Source organism: Bos mutus, chromosome 7, assembly GCF_027580195.1.
Source record: "Bos mutus isolate GX-2022 chromosome 7, NWIPB_WYAK_1.1, whole genome shotgun sequence".
Lineage (NCBI taxonomy): Eukaryota > Metazoa > Chordata > Mammalia > Artiodactyla > Bovidae > Bos > Bos mutus.
In genome coordinates this window covers 82,383,953-82,408,580 of record NC_091623.1, presented here as the reverse complement: position 1 = coordinate 82,408,580, position 24,628 = coordinate 82,383,953, and the positions used below count along the sequence as shown (strand labels likewise).

The window sequence follows — 24,628 nt, the reverse complement described above, 5'->3', positions numbered from 1 at the left end:
TATCTGTTCCAACCTGGCTTTCCAATCTGTTCTCTCCAACTCTCTGCTAAACTCAATCAAGTTATTTAACCTCTAGTCCCTCAATTGTAAAAATGGAGGTACAATATACCTCAGTTGGTTGTCATGAGGATCAAATGAATAGACATAAACTACTCAGAACTTGGTGCCTGGTACAAGATAAACATTGCATAAGTGTTTGATGTTTTTTTTGTCAAGTGATATGAGCAAGTCAGGGAAAATAATTTACTTCTGGAAGACCCAGTAGATTTAACAAGGGTAGAAATAATTCTGGGATTTGAGTAAAGGCTCTCCCTTTTATCTATCTGTATTAGTGGACGCTACACTATGTATTTCTAAGAGCAGCAAGTATTCAGCCAGATTTAAAAAAAAAATAAATAAAACAGCTTTATAATTGACATACAAAATTTCAGATATTGAAATGTATGGTTTGAAAACTTCTGACACACAAATTATATCCTCACAACAATCAAGATAGAGAACACATCCACTACCCACAGGTTTCTGTGTGCCACTTTGTAAACCACCACTCCCCTAGGCAACTACTGATCTGCTTTCTATCACTACACATCAGTCAACTAAAACATTCAATTAGCAATTGATGGTGTTATTTATTAAGTATTTGACTTATAGTAAGAAAAAAATCAACATAGAAGGTAGTTTCTATTGGTGAAAAAAACAAACTAAAAAAGGGTAGTTTTTAAACATGAAGGTAGCAGTATTTGAAGAAATTAAAAGTAATTTATGAGAAAACTTTACTTCATTGAGAAATAGATGACTTGTGATACTACCTAGTAATTGGTGGTGTTACTGACATCTTTATATGACTTTCATATTTTTATATTTCATTCATTAGACAACAGGGGTTAGTTATTTGTGTCAGGGACTGGAAGGGGGTACACTTGTAATGGGGAGAACATTGAAATTGTGCTGTCCAATGTATTAGTCACTAATCACATATGGCTATCGAAATTTAAATTAAAATTTCAGTTTCTCAGTTGCACTGGCCACATTTTAAGTTCTCAAGCACCCCTCACCTGGCTAGTGGCTACTATACTGAACAGTGTGGATACAGAAATTAGTTATCATTGCTCCAAGCTCTACTCTATAGAGCTAATTTAGAAGATTCTTGAGTATATTATCTATATGGGAGGTGAGGAGGTTCTAAGCTGAAGCAATGGCAATGAAATGGAGAGAAGGTGTCTCTTCTCCAGATACTGAGATACTTAATGTGATGCTGAGTGAAGATAGTGGGATTCATTTAGGATGTAATCTAGGTTTGGAGTAAATAGGTTGATGATTAAAATTATTCACCAACCAACTAAATATAGGAGAAGTAGCAGGATTTGGGAAAAGGGGATGGCATCAGACTTGTGTGCAGTGAGTGAGAGGCAGCCATGGGCTGGCCATTGGTTTGAGAAGCTGCTGGATCTCAGAATCTGATCTGTGGGGATTCTAGGTAGAGACAGAGTTGCAAGGAAGGAGCAGTAGTCATGGGTAGGAGAGCCATGTACTTGGGTGAGGGCTTTCAGAGAAATTAGGCTACATAAGAAGGTCAGAGGCTAGTATCAGGGCCTGGGAAGAACTGACATTTAGGGCAGGATTTCCAAACTGTGAGTGGCTCATGAAATTAACAGAATAGGTCTTCACCAGCATTTAAAAAGAAAACAGTAAAACAAATATTAATATGCTTTGCATATTAAGTAAAGATCTTTTCCTGGGCTTTCCTGGGTGGTCCAGTGGTTTGAAGTCCACCTGCAAATGCAGGGCACATGGATTTGAATCCCCTGGTGGCTCAGAGGTTAAAGCGTCTGCCTGCAATGTGGGAGACCTGGGTTCGATCCCTGGGTCAGGAAGATCCCCTGGAGAAGGAAATGGCAACCCACTCCAGTATTCTTGCCTGGAGAATCCCATGGATGGGGGAGCCTGGTGGACTACAGTCCATGGGGTTGCAAAGAGTCAGACACGACTGAGTGACTTCACTTCACCTCTAGCAAGATTCCACACGCCATGGGGCAACTGGGCCCCTGTGCCACAACTAATGAACCTGCATGACGCAACTACTGAAGCCCATGCACCCAGAGCCCATGCGCCGCAACAAGAGAAGCCACTGAAATGAGAAGCCTGCATACTTCAAGGAAGAGTAGCCCCCTCTTGCTGAAACTAGAGAAAGCCTATGCACAGCAACAAAGACCTATTGCAACCACAAACAAAAATCTTCTTTTGAAAATTGAAATTCTTTTGAAACTTTTGTTATGAATATATTTACATATATATATATATATGTATACCAAGTTGCAAGGTAAAACATATTTCTGAGTTGATTAGGTTGAATATCACCAATTTATTAAATGACACCACAGACTATAAGCTACATACAAACAAACTCCTGGCATGTAGCAGACACTCAGTAAACATACTATTCAAAGGAATTAACCAATAGGTCAGAGAAAAAGAGGAAACTCAGGACAAGGGTGACTCAGAAGCTAAAGAAGGATGAGAGAGAAGTAACAACCCATTGTCAGACATCAGTCACTTGGTTATACTCAGAGCTTATCCCTGATATTTCTGTGGCAGGAGCAGAAGTCAGACTACAGAAGTAAACAAGAGGTGAGGAAATAGAGATGAGACAAATGAGAGTGGAGACTGAGAGACATTTGTTTTGTTATAGACAGAGGTTCACTACCTGTCTGGAAAAGATTACATAGGAAAGGCATGCTCTAAAACTGTGCTGTCTAATAATGGAATCAATAGCTACACATAGCTATCTAAATTAAACTTAAAAATGCACTTACTTAATAATACTAGGTCCATTTCAAATGCTCAGTGGCTTACATATGGCACAGAGCTGATATAAACATTTCCATCACTGCAGGTAGGTCTATTGGATAGTGCTGCTGTAAAAAAAAACAACAACAAAAAACTCATAATGTTTATACCAGCCTCAATAAAACAAGCCAGTGCACAGCGCTCCCTAACCTCTTCCCACCTGAAACATTATCCAAACCTAGCAGAAAAACTTCTGCGGATTACACTACAATCCATACATGATGAGGGGCTTCCCAGGTGGCACTAATGGTAAAGAACCTGCCTGCCAAAGTAGGAGACGAGACACCGGTTCCATACCTGGGTTGGGAAGATCCTCTGGAGGGCATGACAACCCACTCCAGTATTCTTGCCTGGAGAATTTCACTGACTGAGGAGCCTGGTGTGCTATAGTCCATAGGGTAGCAAAGAGTCAGAGGTGATTTACCAACCACATATACATGATGATATATCACTTTTGCTCCCAGTGAGTGAGAGTTAACCCAAGGGTAGGCCAGTGGAGACATCAGGGAGGCAACTGAACTTCAGGATGTGATCTAGGGACAGTCTGGGTACTATGTGTGTTCAAGGTGTTTTCCCACCAAACGCAAGAGATATATAACTTGAAACTCATGACTGCTAACGAATGAACACACAGGGAAAAGAAGTTGTGGAACAAGATATAAAGATTATAGATATTATAGCAGTGCTGAATAGTAAAGGTTCAGAAAATTCAGGATAGCACACACATAAGACGGTAGGTAAAACTGAATTATTACAGTGAAACTCCAGTTTTACAAACTTAAAGAAACTAGCAGACAATAATTCCTGATTTCTATATGTAATTTTCATGGTTTTTGTATGGCACCTTAATAACAAAAAGGAGTATGATATGAGACATTATTATCTATCAGATTTATCTACTTAGAATTGCTACTTAGGGTCTCGCTGATTCACTGGAGAAAAGTCAATTCTGGAATTTAAAAAATAATATTTCCAATTTGGGGGGAAGAAAATAACTTTTACTTAAAAATATATTTGGGTCTACTTAAAAAAAAAATTTTTTTTTAACATGGTTATTCATGGGGTGAGGGGATGGAGGGAGGGGTGCACAAGTGAGAAGGAAAATTCAGCCCATTTGATTTCTTCACCTCAGAGGAAGTTAAGTCTTTAGTAAAAGTAAACCTTCCAATCTGAAGCCTTCATTTCAGGTCTCTCCTGGTGACACTGGGAAGTGGTGACTTTAGGTCAGGTCCTTTCATTGATACACAAAACCATGTAACAAACTCCTCTTCCTCGTGGGCTTTCGAACAGAGTGCACGAGAGCACTGAATTCAGATAACTAAACTTCTAATCAGTGCTCACGGATTAATCGGCGATACCACTGCAACGATGTTCAGCGGGACAGAGCCTGGCTCGGGGAGGTGATGGCGAAGTGCAGCGCCGGAGCCATGGGGAGGACGCCGGCAAGAGAGATTTACGTATCAGAGCTGCCATTTACACTTCGTTACTAACTAAGGGAACCACTGACTTCACTTGAATAAGGGGAGTCATTTCTGAAAAAACAACCCCTCTCCCCCGGAGCGCAGTCCGCTGAAGCCGGACTCCCACAGACAAGTACCACAGCTGCCGGATGCCCACAAGCCCACTTCCGACTTCCTGGGAGAGGCCGGAAACGGTTTTGGGTGCAGCCAGAACCCGTCGCCGTAAAGCAAGATGGCAGCACTCTTTTTGAGGCAATTGTCTACTCTCCGTTTTATTTCCAACCTTTCCCTACTCACCAGGGTCTCTCGACTTTCATTATCCTCCGTAGTTTTTCTCGGCACAACCCTCCCATATTTAAGTTTCATTTATCAGTGGTAGAGGATGGGCTGGAAGCAATGTAAGGTGAGAGTCAGAGCTGTGAGACACCATTTTGTACGGAAACCGAAGGCCAGGCGGAGATGAGCGTTGAGGAATCCAGACGTGACCTGGTTAGCAGGAGAGCGTGAGAGGGAGGGGCGAAAGGGAAGAAGGGCAGTGTTTTACAGGATGATGTATTTCCGCTTCCTTTCGGCCTCGTTGTATTTGGTTGGACCAGCTTGTTGCGGGGAGGGCGGGGGAAGATTGTTTGCAGCGGAGATCCGCGCACGGGAAGGTAAACTGAGGTAAAGTCGAACAGAGGGCGGGCTTTGCGCCTGGCCGTGTAGGAGGCTTGCGGCCAGGGTCCTTGTGATTTAGGAAGAGCGGGGGTTGGAGATGCGAGGCTCGGGTTGTCCGCAGAATTGGAGAGAGAAGAGGAGGTGGGGTGGGGCTGGGGGTTAAAAGGTGATTTGCAAAGCCAGACTGGGGTGGAATGACGCGGGGCTGGGGAAGGGTTGGGGGAAACGATGGAGAGGATTAGGATGCGGAGGGAAGTCTGGAAGGCGCTGGTGGGGGAGGGGCTTAGGCCAGAGATGCTGGGACGCGGGAAAGAAGTTGAGGGGGTTGGTCGGAATGTGGAGGTGTGGGAGGAAGGTAGTAAAGTCCTTGGGAGGCTGAGGGGTGGAAAGAGGCTGGTAGCCGACGTTCTAATTCTGACCATGTACTTGGCCATTGTTTCCCCTGCAGCTCCTCAGAGACTCTTAGCCAGCAGCCTCTGCTCAGGCCCAGCCTTCTCTCTCCAGTTGCCACCACAGCCTGGAGGCGCCTGCCTCCGCCCTCCCGAATGGTGCTCCTCCTCGCAGGCCTCGGCCCAGGATCCAGGCCCCCTTTGCCCCCCGCCTCGGAGCTATTGCTCCGGGTCTCTCCTGGTGGACTCCCTGTGACGGGCAGGGAAGGACTTTTGCATATACAAAGCTATAGCTCTTGGGACCCCGCTGGCCGCTTGAATCTCGGCCTCTAACCGAGTGTGAGGTTCTTCCTGTGCCCTCGTTTTCCACCCTGAGAAGAGAATCCCTTCTTGCCACCCAGAGCCCAAGAAGCCCCAAGCTGGGGCCCTGGTCCCAGCATGTCAGTCCTCTTTTATGCTTAGGGCTGTGCCTTCTCCCTGCCAGTATGGCTGAACTCAGGCAGATTCCAGGGGGGCGGGAGACCCCACAGGGGGAGCTTCGGCCTGAGGTTGTAGAGGATGAAGTCCCTCGGAGCCCAGTTGCAGAGGAGCCTGGAGGAGGTGGAAGCAACAGCAGTGAAGCCAAATTGTCCCCAAGAGAAGAAGAAGAACTGGATCCTAGAATACAGGTGAGAAACATGTATAATATCATGTATGAAACGAGTCGCCAGTCCAGGTTCCATGCACGATACTGGATGCTTGGGGCTGGTGCACTGGGACGACCCAGAGGGAGGGTATGGGGAGGGAGGAGGGAGGAGGGTTCAGGATGGGGAACACATGTATACCTGTGGCGGATTCATTTTGATATATGGCAAAACCAATACAATATTGTAAAGTTAAAAAAAAAAAAAGAATACAGGTGAGAAGACTGAGTTGGGGGAGGATAGGGAAATTAGATTCTAGCTTTTCTGAAGAACTGTCAGATAAATGAGGAGTTAGACTTACTCTTTTCCCAGTGCACTGGGGCAGGAAAGGATTGTCAACAAATCATTGCAGTGTACTGTCACAAGTGCTAAAAGAGTTGTGTACGGTGGGAGTACAGAGAGACGCTGGGCCTGAGTGCCTGGGATGTGTTGCTTCTGGCTTTACTGATAAATTGGGCAGCAGGTGTAGGACGCACACTTTAGGTCAGAAGAAAGTAGAACTGTTGTTTCTTTTCCAAATATGCCAAGGGGCTGTTGACTCAGAGATGCAGCGTCAATGGGATGTGAAAGAAGATGGCTTTGAGATTGGAGGCAATTTTGAATCTTTTTTCCTCTCCTGCTTTCTTATCAGTGCCTCCCAGGGACATTCTTATTTGTGAAAGGTGAGACTTTTCATGTCCTATAAAGGTGGCACCAGGCTTAGACCTGTAAGGAAATCTGATGTATGCAGAGAGTTATATCACGTACGGTCAATCCTTCATAACACAAATTTCTTGCTTTGAGGATGCTGGGTCAATCAAATGAGTGGAAGAGCTGATCTGTTGCCTTGGGGCATTTACTCGTTGGTAGAGGGGCAGAACTTTGTGAAGGAGGCAGTGGAGGAGGAGGAGGACAGGCAGCACACGTGGTAGATGCATGACTGGCTGAGGCTGGATTGTGGTGTTTCTGGACAGTGGCAGGGAAGAGTTCCCTGGAGAAGCTGTTTAGGCAGGTGAGAGCCAGGGTGCTCTTGTATGTTTGGGGCCTGAGTCTGCTGTTTGGTATGGTAGCATCCCCCAGATTCTGATGTGGCAGTGATTCACACCTCTGCAGGTGAGCAAGAGCCTCCCAGCGCTCTCATTCCTGGGCTTCTCTGTCAACAGACCTTTATTAGGTTACTTTAGTGAGTCAGGAAGATTTCAAAGCTAGTCCTAGCATCCTTCCTTCTTTCTCTTGGTGGAGTTTCCTGGGACATGTGTGGGGAAACTGTCTGTGCTGATAGTGTAGCAGTGGTGAGCCATTTGTTTACTGGCATGAGTCAGTAATTTATTTCTGCTCTGTTTCATGGGCACTGCATTGAAAACAACTCAATTTCTCCCGCTAGTTCTATATAGATTTATTGTCCACCTAGGAAACAAGTTGTAGTGAAAAAAGCCTTGGGATGAGATTCAAGCATCCTCTAGCCCTATGATTTGTGATTTTCATGTAAGTTACATAACCTTTTTGAGCCTCCTTTTCTTCATTTGTAAGATGAAAGCTTGGTCTAGTTTATTTGCACAGCTCTTTGCCGCTCTGCTCTGACCCTGTCCTGTGATTCTTTTCTTTAACAAACTCTCTTGCCTATCTTTGATGAAAGTTTGTAGGTCTTGCTTTGAGAAAGAGATCTCTGTTTGTCAGGGAGGAGGGCCTGTTGATATTCTTCATATTCCCCTTTGCATCATTCCTTGCTCAACTGCAGAGGAGAATAAGTTGTGGTTTCTTTGCTCAGTCGCTTCTGCTCCTGTGTATTTTTCCATTGCCTACACAGGCAAAGGTGGTGGTGTTAAAGGGCAACTTTCATGCTGCACTGTCCAATAAAGTAGCCCCTAGCTGCATGTGGATACTTAAATTCAGTTAAGAATCAATAAAAAAAAAATTGCAGTTCCTCAGGTGTTGCTGGCAGGGCAGATGTAGAACATTTCCATCATCATCGACAGTTGTATTGGGTGAACTCTGTGAGGATCAGAGAATACTGAGCAAGAGTAAGATTCACTTTGCCTTGAGTGAGCTTGCAGTGTTAATGAAGCAAGAGGGACAGGAGGACCCTAGTCTCTGTTGCTAAACCAGGAGGCACGTTGTGGAATGCTGTAGGTTATGTAGGGAGGCAAGGTCTTATTGTAGAGGCCTCCCTCGCTGATGAGACTGGTCTAGTGCTCTGGCCTCAGCAGAGATGCAGCATCTTCTTGCTGTGTGGGAGAGGCAGCTTGATGTAAGGAGCGTCCTTCATAGTGAAGGCTGGTAGCCTTCAGATCTGGGTTTGGGCTCTTCTAGATGAGAAAGACATTGGGTATGCGTCTTTTGAGTTTCTTTGTAGTGTTGACAGTGTGCAAGATCATGTTATCCTGATCCTGTATTTTAGCACTTTAAATAGATTGGTGCGTTCAGTGGTTGTCTACCCACAAATCCATCAGTACCTACCAGGGAAGTTTAGAAACACTCGTTCCTGAGCTTTGGCCAGATGTGTGTATTCCCCTCTTGTCTGGGGTGAGAAGTTATGACTGGTGGCCTGGGCGAATCCACGGATCCAAGGATAGCCCAAAGATGGAGACCCTATTCAGGTATTTTCTGGAATTCCCAGAAATGGTCCCTTAGGGCTAGGCTCTTTCTGGTGTGGGGAATGGGGATTCTTGGCAAACAGACAGCTTGTGCCTTCTTGTCTGGAAGTTGTCTAGAATCCTCTGGAAGTTGGAGGGAAACCAGGTGGTTGCCAGCTGTAGGCCTACCTGAAGTGTGCTGATCCCAGGGAAGTCCACTGGATGTCTCTCTGTGCCTTGACCTCAGCACAGTTTTTCTGAGGCATCCAGGCTGGGCCTTAGCTTTCTGAGAGGCAGGGTCCCAGTGGCAGGAACGAATAGAGGAGGGTAGTACTGGGATGGGCCTGGGTCTTCTCTCCTATGACCTTTCTCAGCCCTCTTTGTGATGGACACATTTCTTTTCTCAGGTAAGTAGATGCTTTCATTCACCTCTTCCTCCTCAGAGTGACTTTGCAATCTCTGGATTGTCTGAAATGTTTAGTTTAGCTTGCTCTGGAGGTCATTTTTACTTTATTTCCAAGCCTTTAGGTCCTGCATCACCCTAATTCTCCTGACTGACTGTGGATTTGGTTTTTTTTTTTTAAATCAAGAAATATCAATATTCGATTTAGGATATTTTATAAATTTTGGGTGTACAACACAGTTTATAAGATTATACTTCATTTTGAGCTTGAGTGTTTTAATGGCTCGCACAAGTTGGGGAAGAGCATCTGTCTCCTAACTGCCTTTGATTGAGTGGCCTGGCGTGCTGGGCATCAGCCTGGTGTGCTCCGGGAAGGTCACCCTCCCTGCGGGCTGCAGGCTCACTGATGGATGGTGAATGCTGACTCAGACTTCATCCTCCTCGAATTCGATTTCAGTCAGGGCCAGGAGTCCCTGGTGCAGCAGGCCAAATGGAATGTGTTGCCAGTGACCCAAAGCAGAGCCCTGGGTGCTTGTTGGCTTCCTGCTGTGCTTTGCCCTGGGTCTGCCTCAGCCTGGCTACCCCCATCCCCTAACCCTTTGCCCTCCAGCCTGCTCTCTCCCCAGTCTTCTTGTCCTGTTAGAGCCTTGTGACTCTGAGGAGCAGACCTCAGAGTCAATAGGAAGCCTTTTTAAATTGCTGGAGGTGCTTCGTGGGTACAAGTTTCGATATAGAAAGACATACATGCCTGCTTCTGTAGACCAAGAATCAAAGTCTTCCGTTTTCTTTTCAGTGACGACGACTTGCCATTCACTCCTCTGATGATCTTGTCAGGGTCTGGGAGTGCTTTGGGCTGTGGAACCAAATGGGATCCTGTCTTAGACCTTGGTTCGCTCAGAGGAACATTACAGGGTGCCTTTTATTAACCTCTTTCTCCTCTGCCCCCAAATTATTATTATCTTACCAAGACTGTAGGTTTTCTTAGGTGGTGGTACTCCTGTCTTTGAGGCATCCATCTAAGGACATCATTAGTCCTAGGAATGTAATCAATAGTAGCAGGAAAGCCAGATCATAGGTCAGGTCCTGGGTCCTAACTCCATCTCTGATTCCCTGCCCCATTGTTTCTTGTCTATCAAATGTGAATGGGTTGAGATAGAGAATATTCCAGTGGGAACTGCTGAAAGGACTGGTCACCTCCTCCCTTAGATTATCTGAAACTCCCTGTGGACCAAGTTCAGCCACAGAAAGCAGAGCCCAAAGAGGGCCTGGTTCCTCTCACCCAGACAGGAATTGTCTTTTCTGACAGTTTCTTTGTGGTGATCTCATTAGCCGAAGGGGACATCCCTGTCAGGAAGGCACTGTGAAACTCAAAGCTGTGTGCATGTAGGGTGGTGTTGGCACTGCCCCAGGCTTCCTCTGGGGTCCTCTGAGCCATGCCGGCAGCCTCTTTTCCACAGTGGCCAGTTGTTACCTTATGAGCACTGAGTTGTGTGACTAATCAGTGGATCTTGTGCACTTCTAGCTCTACCCAGACCAGTACAGGAGCTACATCCAACTATCCACGTAAGGTGTGCTCTAAGGTCAGATGCATGTGGATTTCAAAGCCATGGTTTAAAAAAAAGTTACAATATTGGTAGTTATTATTTTATGTTGATAACAGGTTGAAATTGTGTTATTATTTTAGATATATTGAATTAAATGAAATGTACTGTTAAAATTTTATCTTGGTGGTTTTCTTTCTTTTACAAATGTGGCTTTTATAAAACTAAAAATTCCGGATAAGGCTCATATTATATTTCTGTCAGATATCTCTGTTCTGAAAAGTTGAGAGACAACAAGTTTGTGGTCCTCTCTGAGGCAGAGTCTACATTGTTGTGAGTATGCGTATTTTCGTATCATTGTTCCTGGTTTCGTTGTATGTTTCCTCCTTTGTGTTCTATCTTATACTGTAATTAGAGCACATAACTTGATTTCTTGCATTCTTACTTGCTGACTCAAATCTTTCAGAGCTTGAGGTGAGGTACAGAAATAAAAGGACTAAAGGGAGATCACACAATGGGCTTTTGAAAGGGCCAAATGAAGTATGCAGGAGCAGTGATGGCGGCGTTCCTCACTTCCAGGTGCAGGTGGAGTGTAGGGCATGGCCATGGGTGCAGGCAGACAGCAGGCTGGCTACTGCTGGCCTGCCCAGGGCCTGAAGGAGGAAGCTGTAGCTGAGCACCAGGCATCTCTCTAGGCACTGCTCCTCCTCGGGAGTGTCATTGGCTCCCTGGGCCCCAGGAACTTGACCAAGGGGAGAGGAGGATACTCAAGGCCAGCACCCTCCCTGCCACTGAAATGCACGGGTGGTTTTTGCTTCTTTTGCCAGCGCTTGGGGCCAGTGAGGAGTTCAGGCCAGTGTGTCTGGTGAACTTCTTCCTGAGGCTCTCCCTCCTTGCCGTAGGATCTACTATGTGGGGACCTGGGGTCCTGTCACCACCGCCCAAGCAGTTAGAGGTCTCTTGAACCATGTATTCTTCCCGTGACCTTAATTGTTCACGATGTCCTAATGATTTTTGCATCCCGGATTTCCCAGGGATCTGCCGTCTCCTTTCCCACCTGGAGTACTACAGACAGCCTCCACTTTTGTCTCTCTGGCCCCTCCAAGCTTTCCCTACATTGCCCAAGTCTGCCTTCCTAAACCACGGGGGGCATCAAGCTCTGAGGGGTTGCCCCTGCCATTGGGAGAAGTCCAAGTATCCTGTCCCTGTGCCCCAGCCTCTCTGGCTTCTGACAACCTGCCTGCCCTGGTCACCTGCTCTCCTGTTGATTCCCAGCCCTTACCATGCCCTCCTCTCCTGTGGCTCCTCACATGACCAAGGGCCTGTTGCTTACTCTTGGGCTGTGAGCTGCTGCTGCTTTGTGCTCTAAATTCTAGGTTTCATGGTGCTAAGTGTATAAGTGTGTAGTAAAAATGTGCTGGGTGAGTAGGGCCCAGGGGTTTCTCCTTGCCTGGGACAGAGACCATTAGCTCTGAGGAGACTCCTGGCTGGAGTACGAGGAGGAGGTGGTGGTGCAGTCTGATGGCCGCAGACTTGTTGCCACTGTGTTGTGTGTGTAGGAGTTTTCCATACTGAACCTCAATTCTCTTGTCCTTAAAATGGGGATTTACTGCATGATATAGAGGTGGAATTGTGAGGATTACAAGAGGCAGTATGTTATTAGATCTCTGACAAGAAGGCATTTGACAATGACCTGTTCCATTTCTTCCCTTCCCTACTTAGCTGGGCTTTCCCTCTGTACCCATGTTCCTGCCCTGCCTGGTTCATCTGAGGCTGCTTTCCTCTGCTGCTCTAACTTTCTGCCTCTCTCTGTGGCAGGAGGAGCTGGAGCATCTGAACCAGGCCAGTGAGGAAATCAACCAAGTGGAGCTGCAGCTGGATGTGAGTGATGCTCCTTTTCCTCACACTCTTGGGCTGGTTCCAGAGGTGCTTTCATCATTTTCTGTCCTCTTTCAGTACAGTGGCAGGGGAAGGGGCATGTATGAAAAACAAGAGGGGTTAGGACCCAGGCACATGCCTCCCTCTGCCCGTGTCTCTATCCTTTTGCCAGGAGGCCAGGACCACCTACCGGAGGATCCTGCAGGAGTCAGCAAGGAAGCTCAACACGCAGGGCTCCCACTTAGGGAGCTGCATCGAGAAGGCCCGGCCCTACTATGAAGCTCGGCGGCTGGCTAAGGAGGTGCGGCCAGCTGACCCACATTCTGGGGTGGGGGCTGCATGCAGAGCCTGGCCCTGAAGTCTCCTGTCTCTGTATGGGGTGTGAGACAGAGCACCTTCTAGTTATCTTTTCTTCTTGTATCCCCTTTGGTTCATGCTCTCTTTGCTTGCTTCTCCACTCATTTACCCCATTTCCTTCTTTTTAAATTTTTCTTTATATAAATAATATGGGGTCACTATTGGAAGGCTATAAGTATAACTTGTAACTATAAAACAAGATAAGAGAACCAGAATCTCCCCAGATCCAACCACATGCATGTTTTGTGATTTTTGTACCTGAAAGTTGTTTTAGTCAATGTGGTAAGGTGACAGACACAGAGACAACTACCTTAAAAAAGTTTATTACTTAGTTCCTAAGAGAATAGAGCCTGTCAGATTATTCAGGACTACATGGGGAAGCACCTGAATGGGTGAGGAGGCAGAAAATGTGAGGGGAAAGCTTATCTCAGAGCTTTTATTGTAGAGCCTTTATTGTTGTTTTCACGGGAAGGAGTGGGTAAGACAGTGTAAGCAGCTTTGAGCAAATTTAGGATTGGCCAGTTTGAATAACAGAGGCAGGCTCTGGACTATGGGGAAGGTCTCTAGTTTTCTGGTACCTAGCCTTTCAGTGATTTAGAGCAGGGGAAATACTGGCTTAAGAGAGTTAGATAAAGGAGGTGATGGGGCTTCAGATTGGTGGATTTGCATATAAAAAGTGTGCTCACAGAGTAGTTCACTGTCTCTCGAAGTTAGGCAGCCCTAGGAGGGCCAGCAAGGCCTCCAAGATATCAAAACACCATGAAACATAGAAAATAAAAATGCAATTAATACAGCACAGATAATCTCTAAAAAAAATTAAAAAAAAAAATATATCCTGCCAAAATGGGATCATACATGTACTGTTTTTATCTCTTTATTTTTTGAGGACATGATTCCATGCCAAGAATTACCCATCCATGCCATTGCTTTTAGGAACTTAAGATTTTCTTATGTTAGATGTACTATTATTTGTTTAACCAGTTTCCTGTAACTGAAAACTTAGGTTTGTTTCTAGTATTTTGTTTGGTAACTATGGTTATGATGAATATCTCCAAGCAGTTGTCTGGTTATTTCATTCAGCTTATCTGCTGGACTGGAGCTGATGGTCTCAACCATCAACTAACCACCTTCCAACTAAAAGATGTGGATTTTTCTTTGTTCTTCCTAGGGCAAAAGACCAGCAGCCTTGGAGAGTGCTGGATTTTATATGCTTTGCCCTCCACTGGCAGTATCCTTCTATTTCTACATATATTTCTTCTTTTACTTACCCTTGGAACATATTCTTTGTAGAATTTTGCTTCCTCAGCACTTATCCTTAGTGCAGTTTGGGAGGTGAAACCAGCATTACAGTGGGCCTTTTTCCTTCTCTTGTCCTTGCCCAGGGAGGGTCTCCATGGGCAGCCAGGGGTCTTTTGCAGCTCAGTCTCCTGATGGTCCTTCCCCACGCCCCCTCCCAGGCCCAGCAGGAGACACAGAAGGCAGCACTGCGATATGAGCGGGCTGTGAGCATGCACAACGCTGCCCGGGAGATGGTGTTTGTGGCGGAGCAGGGCGTCATGGCTGACAAGAACCGGCTGGACCCCACATGGCAGGAGATGCTCAACCACGCCACCTGCAAGGTGAGCCAGGCAGTGCCGCTGGTCCCTTCTGCCAGTTCTGGTACTTCGTTTGCTTTCCCTGAATCCTGTCACCTTCCTCACTCCTTTCTGTCTCTCTCCTGCTCCTGCCTTCCCTCAGTTTTGATTCTGTTTTAGGAAAAGTCTGGTCCTAGCTCTCTGCTCTGTTTGGCCTCCTGTGTGTCCCATACATACTTCCTTTTGACTTAGAAGGTCCTTCTTGGCTCTTCTTGAATCTTTGCCTCCAGATGTGGGAGTGACTCAAGTTCATTCCTGAATGCTCTGGATTCAACTCTCCTTTGTTATGTTTAGCTGTGACCCTTTGTTTCTATTTTCTGAATGTTCTTCCTTTCTTGCTTTTAAGCTCTGCCAGCGTACCTTGGTTTTCAAAGTATAATTTGTGTATTATTTCCAGTCTTTCCTATGGGGATTCCCTTGTGGCTCAGGTGGTAAAGAATCCACCCGCAATGTGGGAGACCTGGGTTCTATATCTGGGTTGGGAAGATCCTCTGGAAAAGGGAAGGGCTATTCACTCCAGTATTCTGGCCTGGAGTCGGATGTGACTGAGAGACTTTCGCTTTGCTTCTGTGGGGGTTGGGGAGTGGGAGGATCCCTGGCATCAGCTCTAGTCTCCCACCTTCACCTTGTAAAGAACAAGTGTTTTAGTCCATTGGCTTTACTACAAAATAACAGACTGGGTGGCTTAAACGTCAAAAGTTTATATTCTGGAGGCTAGGACATCTCAAGATCAAGGCACAGGCAGATTTGGTGTTTGCTGAGGGCCTGCTTCTTGCTTCCCATATGGCCAGCTGTCTTCACTATTTTATTACATGGCTGAAGGACCTGGGGAGCTCTCTGAAGCCTGTTTTATAAGGCAGATAATTTCATTCGTGAGGGCTCTCCGCTCTTGAGCTAATCACTTCTTAGAGGGCCCACATTAAGGTTAGGGTTTTAACACAAGAATTTTTTTTGTGGGGCCCGGGGGGGTGGGGTGGGCTTCTCTGATGGTTAAGACTTCACCTTCTAGTGCAGAAGGTGTGGGTTTGATCCCTGGTTGGCGGACCTAAGATCCCACATGGCTGGTAGCCAAAAAAAACCAAAAGATAAAACAATGTAACAAATTCAATAAAGACTTTAAATATGGTCCACATTGAAAAAAAAACCTAAAAAAAAAAGTTTGAGGGGACACATTCATTTATTCTGTAGGAGTAAATGTCAGCTCCTGGGGAGTGGTCATTTCTCAAGCTTTTTTGTGTGCTCCTTAGTCCAGGCCTATGGGTCACATGAGAGCAGGAGTTCCACTTCTCTGGAACTCACACAGCACTGGGGGAGGGGTTGCTGAAGCTGTGTGTGTGTGAGGTCGACTCCTTGGTCTTGGTGGATGCGGTGGCTGGAGCCCTTGCCTGTTATCTGCTTGGACATGGAAACCTGGAGAACCCAGTGCAGAGCTGTGGCTCTCCCAGTGAGGTTCCTCCCTCCCCCCAACCCCCAAGGGTGAGCTCTGAGGACCACGATGTGGCAGATGTGTCACAGGTGGATGGACATTTCCTGCACGCTCGTGAGTGGGCTAAGGACCTCAGCACTTCCTGGCAGCAACACAGCTGAGAGGTGGTGGGTGGTGCAGGTAACAACAGGCAGGCGCGAGGACCCACAGTTCTCTTGTGCCTTGGGAGCTCAGTGCCCTCTCCGGGCTCTGTAGACAGTTTACCATTTGGAGTGACAGACTGGGCAGGCTATAGGGGCAGGAGTGTGGGTCCGTGTTCAGTGGTGTGTGTGCTCCGCCCCACCTGGCCCAGGTGAACGAGGCAGAGGAAGAGCGGCTTCGTGGTGAGCGGGAGCACCAGCGCGTGACACGGCTGTGCCAGCAGGCTGAGGCTCGGGTTCAGGCCCTGCAGAAGACCCTCCGCCGCGCCATTGGCAAGAGCCGGCCCTACTTTGAGCTCAAGGCCCAGTTCAGCCAGATCCTGGAGGTAGCTGAGTGTGGGGGGAGGGGCGGAGGATGGGAGGGGGCAGGCATAGAAAGGGAGGGCCGGTAGAGGGGACACTAGTCTGTTTCTCTGTGCTATCCACCAGGCCGGTGTCGAGGGGCAGGTATGCTCAGAATGACTCCACAGGAATGGGAGGTGGGGGTGGGGAATGGATGCTGACAGAGAAGGGACGTAAGGGAGAAGTGAGAATTGGGGGAAACCAGAGAGAAAGGGGAGAGGAATTGGCCAGATAGGGAACGGGAGCAGTGGGTGGGAAAGAAGACCTGGGAGAAAGACCCTGGAATGCCAGGTAGGACCAGGGCAGGTTGCTGGGGAAGGAGGATCCCAGGAAGAAGAGTGGAGAGGGGCTGGGTAGCGTTGGTTCCGCACTGCAGATTAGTGGTTGGGGATGAGCAGAGCCAAGATTGGAGAAGGAACATCTCAGTGGGTCTGAGAGGACTTGGTAGCTCCAGGGGCCTCAGACAGTTGCCCAAAGGGTCACCTGACTCTGACCCTCCCTCTGCAGGAGCACAAGGCCAAGGTGACAGAGCTGGAGCAGCAGGTGGCCCAGGCCAAGACCCGTTACTCAGTCGCCCTGCGCAACCTGGAGCAGATCAGCGAGCAGATTCATGCGCGGCGCCGGGGCCAGCCTGCTCATACCCCGGGCCAGAGGCGCTCCTCTCCAGTAGGGGCGGAGGCTGGGCCTGATGGTGGCGAGGATGCGGACAGCGGGATCATCGAGGGGGCGGAGGGTGGAGGGCTGGAGGAAGGCGTCAGCCTGGGGCCTGGCGCTGCCCCGGACACCGACACGCTGAGCCTGCTGAGCCTGCGCACTGTGGCTTCGGACCTGCAGAAGTGTGATTCCGTGGAGCACCTGCGGGGTCTCTCGGACCACACCAGTCTCGATGGCCAGGAGCTGGGTCCCCGGAGTGGGGGTCGTGGAGGTCGCCACCAGCGCAGTATCAGCCTGTAGCCCGGTACTCAGGGTGGCTGATGCATTCATACCACCACTGGCCCAAGGAGGGCCCTGCAGATTCCTAGCTCCCTCTCCTCGGGTCCTTGCTTCCCTCAGAGAGGTCAGGTTGGCTGTGTCTTGAGTCTGTTGTATATGTCCTGGCTTTCTCACCTTGCCCTGCCCCCCACAGGTGGCAGCTCTCTTTGCCTTACCCTTTCAGAAGGCTTGTCTTTGGCTCTGACATCTCCTTTCCCCGTGTTGGTCCTTCACAGTCTGTCTGTCTGCTGCCCTCTTTCTGACTTCTGTCTGGTTTTTCCCCTCAGGGAAATTTGTCTGGGCAGCACAGGGAAGCCATCAGAGAAGATGGGCACTGGATCTGGGTCCCAGCATCTTGGTTCCCCCAGCTTGAGTGAATGGATGGGTCCCCCTCCCACCTACTCATCTCCCAGGTGGTTCCTGGGATGTTGCGGAACCCTCCAGCAGCCCAGCAGCCCATCCTCTGTCCCAGCCTGCTCATGGGTAACACGTAAGAAGTGCTGCGGGACTGTGTGCCTCTGGAAGACACCACCCATCCCTTTAGTGCTCCCTCCTCATGACCGAAGCCACCTGTGCCTCAAAGCAGGACTTTAGGGATACTGGTGTCAGGGAAGGTGAAGGCCAATCCCACTGTCAACCAACACTACCAACTCCAAATAGGCTCCCGTGTGCATTGTGTTTCCCAGCTGGGCTGTGTCCAACATTGCCAAGGTGCTAGTGGGTCCGTGTTAGGGGGTGGAGATGTAGTGAGGTTCTGATGGCTGAAGCTCTTCCCATTTCTGCTGTGGAGTTAGGTCTGTTTACTTTTTCTGGGTAGAGGATGCTGAACCAAATCTTGGCATTCTTCTATCGGGTGGAGTTAGGGAATTTGGTGCTCAATTGCTCTCCCTCACTCTTCCCGAAACCAAACCATACCTAGTCCAGAATCCCTTGGGGTATGCTCAGGTTTGGCTGGAGAGCCTCTGCTGATACAGGGCAGGGTTGGCCTGCAGTGAGGGAACCCACCCTCCATAGGGAGCAGTTTCAGGTGTCTGATGGCACTCCCATGCTGTGTGGGGGAAAGGCAGGGAAGCTACACTGGATCTGGGTGCCTTGGGGAACCGATCCTCGTGTCCCACCCCAGGAGGGCTGAGAGCTGGACTCTGGACAGGAGAATTTGTGCCTAGGCCTGTGTGCTGCTGCCATCAACTAGGAGGGCAGGGGTGGGGTGGGGCAGGGCCTTCAAATAGAGGTTGTGTCTCTGTCCCAGGGTTAAAACAGGATGGTCATGATGAGAACTGCCAGGTTTGAGGTGGCCATGGGTGGAGGGAAAATGGAGGAGGACGTGGGCGTGCGTGCGTGCGTGCATGCATGTGCCTGTGTGTATGGGGGGAAAGGATCTGCCCCTGATTTTATTTAAATAAAATAGTTTATGTAACAGTAATGTTTATTGTCCCTTTCAGGGGAGGGAAGAGGAGAAAGGGGTGAAGATGAAGAGAAGGGAGGAGCAGGGTGAAGCGAGGTGCATTTTGATGGAGTAGTCAGGGAAGATCTCTTGGGAGGTGAAGGATGAGGTGGATCAAACTTCCAGCCATGAGAGGAGGGAAGGTTTATGGCCACAGGGCTGGGGTGAATGCACACCAGGTCAGTGATGTCTGGCAACACTCTCCCCCACCCCCTACAACCACCAATCTGCTAGCCGGGAAGGGCTCTCTGCAGGGTGGTGTGGGTGTGTCAGCCACTGATGGTGTAGATGAGATGATGGTGCCAATCCTGAACATGAGCATAAAGGGGAGGGACAAGTAGGGTTGTGGCATTAAGCAAATATACAGGATGCCCCACTCCAGTACTATTGCCCGGAACATCCCACGGACGGAGGAGCCTGGTAGGCTGCAGTCCATGGGGTCGCTAAGAGTCGGACATGACTGAGCGACTTCACTTTCACTTTTCACTTTCATGCATTGGAGAAGGAAATGGCAACCCACTCCAGTGTTCTTGCCTGGAGAATCCCAGGGACGGGGGAGCCTGGTGGGCTGCCGTCTATGGGGTCGCACAGAGTCGGACACGACTGAAACTACTTAGCAGTAGTGGCACAGGATGCCCAGTTAAACTTGAATTCCAGATAAAACAGTATTTTTGCCTCCCTGCAGTGTTTAGGACATATACATTGTCATTTGTCTGAAATTAAAATTTAACATAGGTAAAAGGTGACTCTCAAGTCAGGGCTTGACCTGTTGTGGTCAGGAGGAGTTTGAGTACATTTGGACCGGCAGCCTGTGAAATATCGAGTGGAATCAGGTTGGAGAAAAGACAAGAACTTCAAAAGCTGCGGAGGTGGAGTGAATGAAGGCTTTCAACTGAGCCCTACCAGAAGTGAGCCTGCATAGCCAGCTGAGGAGCAAGTCAACTGAGGGATGGAGAAGATGCTAACAGGGAGGAGGAAGGCGAGAGACTAGGAAATGGGTATCTTGACCTTTAAGTGGCAAGATGAAGGCCAGCAGTTAAAGGGACAGGAGGGCAGAGGAGTGACCCTGGTGCTCTCAGATGGTAGATGGGCCATTAGGGGCCTCCATGTACCCTTTGATAAGATTGCCTTTCCTGACCTGACTTAATTGAGAAATAAATTCGATAAGGTAGTTGGGTGCCAAACACTTGCTTTATCACTGGAAAAGCTGCTCTGAGTATATGGCCTGTGTGGGTCCAGGGTCATGCTTCCCTGTGCAGTCTATGGCAGTGTGGGACCTGTAAGGCTCCTCATTCAAAGGAGCCCCCAAAAGAAGGGCTGGCCTTGCCTACCAGTTTTCTTGTGCAAGATCACCTACCAGATGAGGCAATAGTGGAAAGAGAACAGGAAGGTTAATGCTAACGGTTGAGCAGGGCAAATGTGCCCCCAGCCCTATGGTAACAGTAGTGGAGTGCACTGTGTATCCCACGTACCAGGCATATGCACTGACCCATTTAGCACCACGACCACATTAAGGGGTAGACATCACCACTATTGCCTTTTCATAGATGAGAATACAGGCATAGGAGAGGTGCCCAGTCTGCCCTTAGCCTTATAGAAGGTAATGGAGGCAGTTGGACTCTAGAGTGGGGGTCCCCAACCCCTGGGCCATGGACCAGTACCCGTCTGTGGTCTGTTAGGAACCAGGCCACACAGCAGGAAGTGAGCAGAAGGTGAATGAGCAAAGCTTCATCTGTAGTTACAGTTGCTCCCCATCACTCACATTACTGCTTGAGTTCCACCTCCTGTCAGATCAGTGGTGGCATTAGATTCTCATAGGAGCACAAACCCTAGTGTGAACTGTGCCTGTGAGGGATCTAGGCTGCGTACTCCTTATGAGAATCATTCCCAAACCATCCACCTCTCCAACAGTCCGTGGAAAAATTGTCTTCCATGAAACTGGTCCCCTGGTGCCAAAAAGGTTGGGGGATCATTGCTCTCAAGTCCAAGCTCTTCAGCCTTTGAAGGTGCCAAAAGGAACTAGAGGTGAGAAAGTGGAGGGTGTAGGTGTAGTCAACTCTTAGGAAGTTTTACTGTGAAAAGAAAAAGCTGAGAACTATCAGGATGGTCAAAGAATATTAAAGTAAGCAAGAGATGAAGTTATGGGGATCTGGAGTCTTCTCCATTTTTGTACCATGTTACATCATGGTCATAGTGATAATGACTTTGGAGTTCTGGCCTTCTCAAGTGGGCAATGGGGCCTCAGTCTCCCTGGCACCCAGCACCTAATAAATGTGCTTTTGTGTCTCCCTGCTGTGATCCAACGGAGAAGGCAATGGCACCTCACTCCAGTACTCTTGCCTGGAAAATCCCATGGATGGAGGAGCCTGGTGGGCTACAGTCCATGGGGTCGCTAAGAGTCAGACAGGACTGAGCGACTTGACTTTCACTTTTCACTTGCATGCATTGGAGAAGGAAATGGCAATCCACTCCAGTGTTCTTGCCTGGAGAATCCCAGGGATGGGGGAGCCTGGTGGGCTGCCATCTATGGGGTCTCACAGAGTCAGACATGACTGAAGCAACTTAGCAGCAGCATTAGCAGCAGCCGTGATCCAAATCTATACCAGGTTATAGGTGGTCCCTGACCTACAATAATTTCATTTGATTTTTTGACTACAATGATGAGAAAGCTATACACATTCAGTAGAAACTGCACTTCAAAATTTGAATTTTGTTGACTTTTTTCCCTGGGGTTAGTGGTGTGAGGTACAATATTCTTGTGATGCTGGGCAGCGACCACAAGCTGTAGTTCCCAGTCAGCTGCATGATCGTGAGGGTAGATGACGGATACACACAGAGCCATTCTATACTCATACGGCCGTTCTGTTTTCCACTTTCAGTACACAGTAGGGGCTTCCCTGGTGGCTCAGCGGTAAGGAATCCGTCTGCAATGCAGGAGATGTGGGTCCAGTCCCTAGGTCGGGAAGATCCCCTGGATAAGGAAATCCACTCCAGTATCCTTGCCTGGGTAGTCCATGGATAGAAGAGTGGCAGACTGCAGTCCATGGGGTTGGAAAGAGTTGGACATGACTTAGTGACTAAACAACAGCAGTGTTCAATAAACTACATGGACTATTTTATTATAAAATAGTCTTGTAAACTACATGAACTATTTTATTATAAAATAGTCTTGTGTTAGATGTTTTTGCCCAATTGTAGGCTAATGTTAGTGTTTTGAGCACATTTAAGGTAGTTTAGTCTAAGCTATGATGTTCAATGCACTAAGCATATTAAGTGCTTTTTTGACTTAGGATATTTTCTACTTACGATGGGTTTGTCAGGACGTACCCTCCACTGTAGGTCTAGGAAGATCTATTCTTTGTTAATACTTCAGTTAGGAGATAGGGATCTGTATCTATAGTCCTAAAAACTCCACATCTCCAGGGGGTAGTTTTCAAATTTGTGCTTCAATTTTATGACCTGTATGATGAGAAAATCAAATGTGTTCAGCACAATGCCAGGTCAGTGATCCATGTTAGCAGTTCTCTGAAGCTTCATAATGCAATGAAATTCTCAAAGGAACCCTCTTCCCATCTTGTGCTAAACCAGGAGGCCCTTTATAAAGATCCCACTGAAGTTTGGATTTCCCTATTTGGATATAATTTTCGTAGTCTTTCTTACTCTGCCTTGCATGTGGAGGGGAGATGGGCTTCTTGGGCTGTTATGGTCCTTCTCTGTCAGTAGGGGGCAGCAACCACCAGGAAGCCAGCGAAGTGAGCTCTTGGGTCTCCAGCTCTGTCAGCATTACTATATTAGTCCTGCAGCTTTATGACGTTCGCCTCCTGGGCACTGGGCAGCAGGGACTGGGAGCAGTGGGGTGTGGGTTTGGGTCCATACCCACGAGTTGAACCCTGGCTGTCCCCACATGGGCCTCTTGCCTTCTGGCTTGTCTTGGAATCAGCAACCTGGTGAAAGCTGGGCCAAGTCTGCTATGGGCCTGTCGTTTGAGACCACATGTTCTGCGCCTATTGAAATACTAGTGTTTCTGCTCAGAGCTCTCTTCTTTTATTTTCCTTTCTAGTGTCCTGTCCCTTTCCCTCCCTTACCTTTCCATATTACCCTCTTGGGAAATCCCATTGACTTCTCCCCCCACACTGTGCCATAGCCTGAACTAAGGGAACAAGGGGACCATTTCAGTGGTTGGCGAAAGTACATGTGGTTTATTAAGAAATATTTGGGCTTTCCAGGTGGCATTGGTGGTAAAGAACCCACCTGCCAATGCAGGATATGTAAGAAACGGAAGTTCAATTCCTGGGTTGGGAAGATCCCCTGGAGAAGAGCATGGCAACCCACTCCAGTATTCTTGCCTGGAGAATCCCATGGACAGAAGAGTCTGGTGGGCTACAGTCCATAGGATCGCAAAGAGTCAGACACGAGTAAAGCAACTTAGCACAATAAATATTTACCAGGATCTTTCAGATTGCCAAACACTGGTAGGGCTTGTTAGGAACACAGAAAATATACCATGGGTCAGACATCCAGGTAAGGAAGACAGGGGTGCACTTAGCTAATAGGTGGTGCAGGGCAGTAAAAAATAGGTCATTAAAGAGGGATGCAGTCAAGAAGGCTCTGGGAGGTTATTCGAGCTGAGGATACTCAAGTTCTGAAACAGCCTCTGGCCTTTGGCTGGAGGTGGTAGCAGGAAGACCCACCACACCCCCATGCCCCCACCTTCCAGTCCTCCTGTCCCTATGCTTCAGTCTTCTGGAATCTGGCCTGAGCTCTTCTAGCCAGGGCCTGTGTCACCCCCATGTTGGTGTTCTCAGGGCCTGGCTCATGGCATTCTTCCCCAGACGTTTGCCCCACAGGCTTGCTTATACTCCTGCTATTCTCTGCATACATTTCCACCCTGCTTAATTTATTAGACTTCTGCCTGTGGCTTGAGGCCCAGCTCATGTGGAATTTTGACCAAAGGCCTTTCTGATTTCCCAGCTTTCCAGCCAGGTCTGAATTAATCCCACCACCCAAGTTCCGCAAGACTCTTATGACTTAATGCAGGACTGGTCCAATGTCACCCCTGGGGTCTTTCCTGACTCCGTCTTACTCAGTATGTAACAGTACAATAGACATTGTGATTATATGTTACTCAATACAGTGATTCTATGTCATGTATGGTCTAAAGTGGGATACTTGAGGGAATTCCCTGCAGTCCAGTGGCTGGAACTCCATGATTCCACTGCAAGGGGCACGGGTTTCATTCCCAGTTACAGAACTAAGATCCTGAAAGCCACATGCCACCCCCCCCCCCAAAAAAAGGAGACTTGAGTGTGAAAGGGGGGAAGATGTAACCCAATACTGAGAGGCACTGACCACACTGTCCACAGAGGGCGGTCATTGACTTGCCTTTGCCAGAAGGGGCTGTGTGCACATTGCATGAGCAACTTAGCTTCTCTGGGATTTGGTGTTCCAGTCTGCAAGAAGTGGGTCTGAACTGGGTAGATAATCTCTGAGGTTATCAAAAACAATGAAATTATATGGCCAGTGAAGGAGATTGGGCCTGTCAGAGATATTTTGGTGGAGAATGTGATACAGTGAATGTGTTGGGGTCAGCATGAGAACGCAAGACTAGGGTTGATTAGGGCCTAACCCAGAGTTAGTGGAAAGATGCCGGACATTTCTGTTTTGGGTTTGAGGTGATGACTGTCCACTGTGGTCAAGGAACTTGGAATGGTGGGCAGTGGCTTCTCCTTCCCCATGTGAGGCAGGTGGTGGTTGCAGCCCAAAAGGGATGAATCAGCTTATTCATTGATATAGTTCAGAAGAGAGGGTTTAAAAATGAGTTTTTTCCCCCATTTAGGACAGAG

At 48.0% G+C, this 24,628-nt stretch overlaps 1 protein-coding gene across 2 annotated transcripts; it reads left to right on the top strand.

The window, feature by feature from the left end:
* The first annotated feature begins 4,873 nt into the window (after positions 1–4,873).
* On the top strand, positions 4,874–18,774 carry SH3BP5L (SH3 binding domain protein 5 like). 2 transcript variants are annotated; one of them, XM_070374205.1, is made up of 7 exons: positions 4,874–4,960; positions 5,413–6,021; positions 12,351–12,413; positions 12,583–12,711; positions 14,225–14,386; positions 16,180–16,353; positions 16,877–18,774. In XM_070374205.1, exons 2-7 carry the CDS (start codon positions 5,839–5,841, stop codon positions 17,321–17,323), a joined length of 1,158 nt encoding a protein of 385 aa, XP_070230306.1. In that variant the 5' UTR covers positions 4,874–4,960; positions 5,413–5,838; the 3' UTR covers positions 17,324–18,774. The 2 variants fall into 2 exon arrangements, with proteins under 2 accessions (XP_070230306.1, XP_070230305.1); XM_070374204.1 differs by having other exon boundaries at positions 4,877–4,970.
* The last annotated feature ends 5,854 nt before the right edge of the window (positions 18,775–24,628 follow it).